The 5,466-nt window shown below is 36.1% G+C and overlaps 2 protein-coding genes across 2 annotated transcripts; both read right to left on the reverse strand.

The window, feature by feature from the left end:
* Window positions 1-867: 867 nt before the first annotated feature.
* LOC114727377 (uncharacterized mitochondrial protein AtMg00310-like) lies at window positions 868-1,599 on the reverse strand. The gene has a single exon (XM_028914089.1). The coding sequence runs from the start codon at window positions 1,597-1,599 to the stop codon at window positions 868-870; it is 732 nt and encodes a 243-aa protein (XP_028769922.1).
* A 1,675-nt stretch (window positions 1,600-3,274) lies between these two features.
* LOC114727319 (DNA oxidative demethylase ALKBH2) lies at window positions 3,275-4,873 on the reverse strand. The gene is given in 4 exon segments (XM_028914020.1): window positions 3,275-3,664; window positions 4,187-4,354; window positions 4,357-4,375; window positions 4,475-4,873. Coding segments are annotated over 4 exon segments (516 nt in total). The 5' UTR covers window positions 4,613-4,873; the 3' UTR covers window positions 3,275-3,473.
* Window positions 4,874-5,466: the final 593 nt, after the last annotated feature.

The raw sequence follows: 5,466 nt of genomic DNA on the forward strand, positions 1-5,466 counted from the left end.
ACAATCTGCTGCTTCATTACTCTTCCTTGAAACAAGAGTAATTTCTACACCACTCAAATCATTCAAGGCCTCAATTACCTCCTGCATTTCCCATCTACCATTCCAAACAGCATAATCTACTGATTTATTCTTCCAGCACCAAACGATTTATGAGCAATCAATCTCAATTATAGCATGAGACATATTCAACTCTTTGATAATAAGCACAGCTTTCCTAACAGCAAGGACTTCAGACAGAAAAGCCGAGTCTGCCTTAACTCCTTCACCGAATCCCCATAGGAACAAACCATTTTCATTTCTACAGACTAAACCGATAGCAGCCATGTCTGGGGTAAAGGAGCCATCACAATTAATTTTAACCATACCTGCAGTTGGGGGACACCATACTGAACATTGATCTTTTTTCTTCATCTCCTCTTCTCTATCTATCTGCCACCCTTTTGCTCTCCAAAACTCCCTTATTGCTTTATCTGCAGCATTCACGACCTTAATGGGATCAGGTTCTTTGAACTCAAACACTCCACTATTTCTTTCCTTCCATATCAACCAGATAATCCACACCACATAAGCAAGTTAGAAGTCATTCAGCAACACATCATCATATAAAATCTTTTTTATCCAGCGACCAAAACTCTGGAATTTACAACTATCAACCTTCCAGGTTAATGTAGAAGCAAACCATACACACTTTACCCATGGACATAAGAAAAGGGTGTGTTCAAGTGTCTCTATTTCTAATTTACATACTGGGCATAATTCAGATGTTCTGCATTTCCTTCTCACCAAAGCTTCATTCACTGGTACTGCACCTACCAAGCTTCTCCACATGAAATTTTTAATTTTAGGCAGCACCCTCAATTTCCACACTTAGTTCCATATATCATTTGGTAGTGAGAAGGAGCTTCTCGCTCTACCATCAATCACATTTCTTCTTGACCTTGCCTCCACATAACCTTTCTTCACAACATAAAGTCCATTCTTTGTTTTATCCCAAATAAGCTCATCCGTTCTTTGGAAATGATCAGATCCAATACTACAGATTTTTTGTAAGATTTCCACAAAAATCAAAGGTTGCAGATTACTCATATTCCACCTGCCATCTATTATCAAATCAGAAACGATCCACTTTTTTGCTTCTTCCGGGACATTCACTATATCAGCTAACCTTCTCTTCATCTCTAGTATCCATCTATCAAACCACACATTTACCCTTTTCCCATCACCAACTTTCCAGAAAGTATTCTCCTTCAGCAAATTTCTACCATCCAGAATGCTGGACCATAGCCAAGATGCTTTATGGCCTATTTTGGCATTCATAAATGGAGTATTAGGGTAATAAACTCCCTTCAGCACCTTTACCCACATTTCCTCTTCATTGTTCATCAATCTCCAAGCTGTTTTAGCCAATAAAGCATCATTCATTGCTTCAAAGTCCCTGAATCCCATTCCTCCATCCTTCTTAGATCTGGTCATAGAGCTCCATGCCTTCCAATGGATCTTCCTTCCCTCTTTCCCCTCATTCCACCAAAAATTCGCTATCATTCTGTCCAGATCTCTGCAGGTCTGTTTGGGAAACTTGAAGCAATACATAGGATACATAGGCACAGCATTGATTACTGATTTTATAAGTACTTCTCTTCCAGCCTGGCTCAACAATTTACTGCTCACCCTTTGATTTTCCTACCAACTCTATCCTTAATATAAGCAAGGGCCTGATTCTTTGGTTTTTCCCATACATTAGGAATTCCTAAGTACTTGCCCGGCTCTTCTATGTCCTCAATCTTCAAAATATTGCAAACTCTTCTCCTTACTTCTCCAGGAGTATTTTTTGAGAAAACTACTCCAGATTTAGCAAAATTTGCCTGCTGTCCAGATACAGAACAATAATCTTCCAGAATCTGAGCTAACTTCTTACAATAACATTCCTTAGCATCCATGAAGAATAGTACATCATCAGCAAAGAAACTATGTGTCAGCATGGGGCAAGAGTTTGACAGTTTAATACCTCTTAAGAGACCCATCTCCACATTCTTCCTGATCATACTCGACAGAACATCAACAACCAGGATGAAAACATATGGGGAAAGGGGGTCTCCTTGCCTTAAGCCTCTTCCTGGACTGATCTCTGCCACTCTCCTACCAGAAAGACATAGGTTGAGTTTAACTGAAGATATGCATTTCATAACCAGATTAATCCACTTCCTACAAAAACCGAATTTGAGAAGGGTAGCTTCCACAAAATCCCATTCCAGCCCATCATAAGCCTTGCTCATATCCATTTTCAAAGCAAAATCACATCTCACACCATTCCTCCTTCTCCTCAAGAAGTGAAATACCTCATGAGCAATAATTACATTATCATGAATTAATCTGCCTAGGACAAAAGCTCCCTGGTTTCTTGAAATGCAGTTGGATAGAAACGACTTGAGCCTATTTGCCAGCACCTTAGAGATTACCTTATAGACAAAGTTGCATACCAATAGGTCTAAACTGATTCACATCCTCAGGTCTGTCTACTTTTGGAATCAATGTCACATTGGTTTCGTTAATGACAGTAATATCACCTTTTCCTTCAAAGAAGTCCCTGACCATCAACCAAATTTCTTCCTTCACCGTCTCTCAGGAACTCTGATAAAATCTCCCACTAAATCCATCAGGCCCAGGCGCTTTGTACCATACCTTGTCAAATTGCGCTTTTTTCTTTTTTTTTCCTAACTCGAAATCCAATAAGCTCCTAGTCTTACACTTAGTGTCAAATGATATTACTTGGTGATCTTTACCGTGAATCAACTTAATAAGTCCGTTAAATATAATCAATCATTTAAATTAGTAATTAGCAGACAGACATATATACATGTATATAATTTTATAGCTCGCTGGTCAAAAAAAAAATTTTTTATAGCTCATTAGAATCAAAATAGAGAAAAATAAATTTTAGAAAATCTAAATTTTCTTTTGTAAAAATAATGATATAAAATATTGAAGTAGGGCGGTCGATTAATGGTAACATTTGGATCAAAATACTTCTTAGAATGTATGTTTTAAAGCAAGTTCGTTGTAGATCAAATCAAACTACTGTTTCTAATCTTTAATATAAAAACTAGTTAACTATTTGAATAGATTAAAAAATTAGTTAAATTAGTTATTTGTAATAAATAAGTGTTAACTTTTCTAAAATATTATTGTCCATTAAGTGTATTGGCTAAAACTATTATTATTATAAAAACTGCCTTAATAAAAAATAGATAAATATGAAAAAATAAAATAGATTGACTTTTTATCTTCAGGATATGAGCTTTTATATCAAGGACGTAGTATATTTATATCTAGAGAGAGCAGTAGGATTCATGCCATCAATTACATGGAGTTTGCCACAGTTAAAATTCGAAGTGCTCGAGGCAACAAAATCCTAAACAGGATCGCTTCAAAAAAGATGTAATCCAAAGCATTTCCTAAAAACATTTCAGAGCCAGTCATAAAACACGCCTAAATGTGAGATTGATGCGCGTAGCTTCAGCTTTTGCTCGCTTAGGCACAGAATGGAGCCAATCCCGTTGTGTATAACCTCTCATCACCAGAAGTGATCCATGCTTGAGTGTAAATGTATGTTGATCAGCATGATTGTTCTTCTTTAATCGCTTCTTCGAAGGTTCACCGCTTCCATCTACACATCCAAACCAAAATATTATTTTTCCTTCTGGGAACAATTCTGGCTTTGTGTTACACAGACAATGTACTTCATTATCCAGGTATACAAAAACGCAAAATATATATAATCAAACACGACTAAAGTTGAAGGACTGTGTGTCAATATGATAGAGGGACCTTTCAACCCAGAAATATAAAACTGGATTTTAGGGGTCTGTTTGATTCTGTTAGGGTAATGCAATGTGGTTTGAAAATCTCAAACTCAATACTCGATTCGTTTTCATTCAAATGATAATTTATAATATTAAAATAAATAAATGAAATACCATTATGAATTAAAAACAATGTAAATAATCAAATAAGTTTGAAATTTTATTTAAGAAAGTGTGAGCAAAACACAGATGAGGGAACAGATTCTCATAACAGGATCAAGCAAGCCTTAGATCATCCTAATCATTCAGAAGACAGAAATAGAAAAGTACAAAATCAATGTGGAACTGCAATGCTAAATTAAATTCACTAAGACAGAAATACAAACCATTAGATCTTTTACTTGGTTTCCTCTTCAAAATGAACTCACGTTCACATCCAAAAGACAGTGAAGCAATTTCAGGGGCTGGTCCATATAGCTTCTCATCATCAGCATGCCAACCCACATAGTCATTACCGCCTTTGTACCTATTTAAGAGTATGCTATTAAAACTACTCCGGGAAGAGCCTTATGGACCTTCAGAAATAAGGGAGGTATTAAGTGCTGTTAACGAAGCCTACCAAATTTATCAAAATATTAACAGCACTTAGAACAGAAAATTTTCATGAGTCATACTGCACCCAAGATATCTTTCAGTGGCGGGTAATCATCCCAAGAATAAGCATGTGGTTGATATCCACTGTAACTCAATTCCGTCAATCCAGGAGCTGCAACATAACACATGTCTCTAGGCTGCGGCAAATTAAACAACATGAAAAGCAAGAAGTCCCAATGTTAACCAGATGTATGAAGAATAAAACTGTTTAAGGAGATTACGGTTGTTGCATAATACATAATTAAAAGAAATTAGTTTTACGATCAAATAACAGCTTTCTCAGAACTTTGTGTGAGGGCCGTCTGTATCAGTAATTACCCATGTGGGGAAAACCCAAAAGGGTGGTCATATAAATGGTCATGATACCAATAATTTCCTTCTCGCTTGAATAAACAGAATTCAGCTAAATATTCAATTACACTCAACAAATTTTAATGAAAATGATCAATCTTATGACATGAGCTCTGTATCATGCAGTGTCAAGGCAAAGCCAATAGCACATTCTCGGACACTGATAACAACAAAGTACAACAGTGACGCAGAAAGTTTCACAGAAGTTCCAATCGCAACCAAATTTCTTTTTGACAACTCAATATTAATGTAATTGGTTTCACATTGAAAACAACCAAACCCAAACAAGCAATTCAACAACTGCGAGCGGACAGCAGATGTAATGTTCCATAAAATCACTTAGACTGCAAACTTCTTTATCAACCGATGGTGCGCTAATTATTTTTTTAGTACAATAATAAGCAAGCAGTTGCTTATACATAAAATTTCATCTTTGTCGAGGTTATTCAAGGACTGTCACAGGCGTATAGAGAAGCAAATATCTTTATTTCCATAACAAATATTCAGGAAGTTAGGCACTACTTTGTTGTCCATAACAATTATAGTAATAATGGTAACAGTAATATTCATACATGTTATCGGAAAAAATAGTGACATTCACAATAATATCCAAATGCCTTCTGTCAACGAAGTGATCCGTTCAGAAAATACGTGAAGGTTT

Source organism: Neltuma alba, unplaced genomic scaffold (assembly GCF_004799145.2).
Source record: "Neltuma alba isolate B1F8T4 unplaced genomic scaffold, ASM479914v2 tig00002436_pilon, whole genome shotgun sequence".
Lineage (NCBI taxonomy): Eukaryota > Viridiplantae > Streptophyta > Magnoliopsida > Fabales > Fabaceae > Neltuma > Neltuma alba.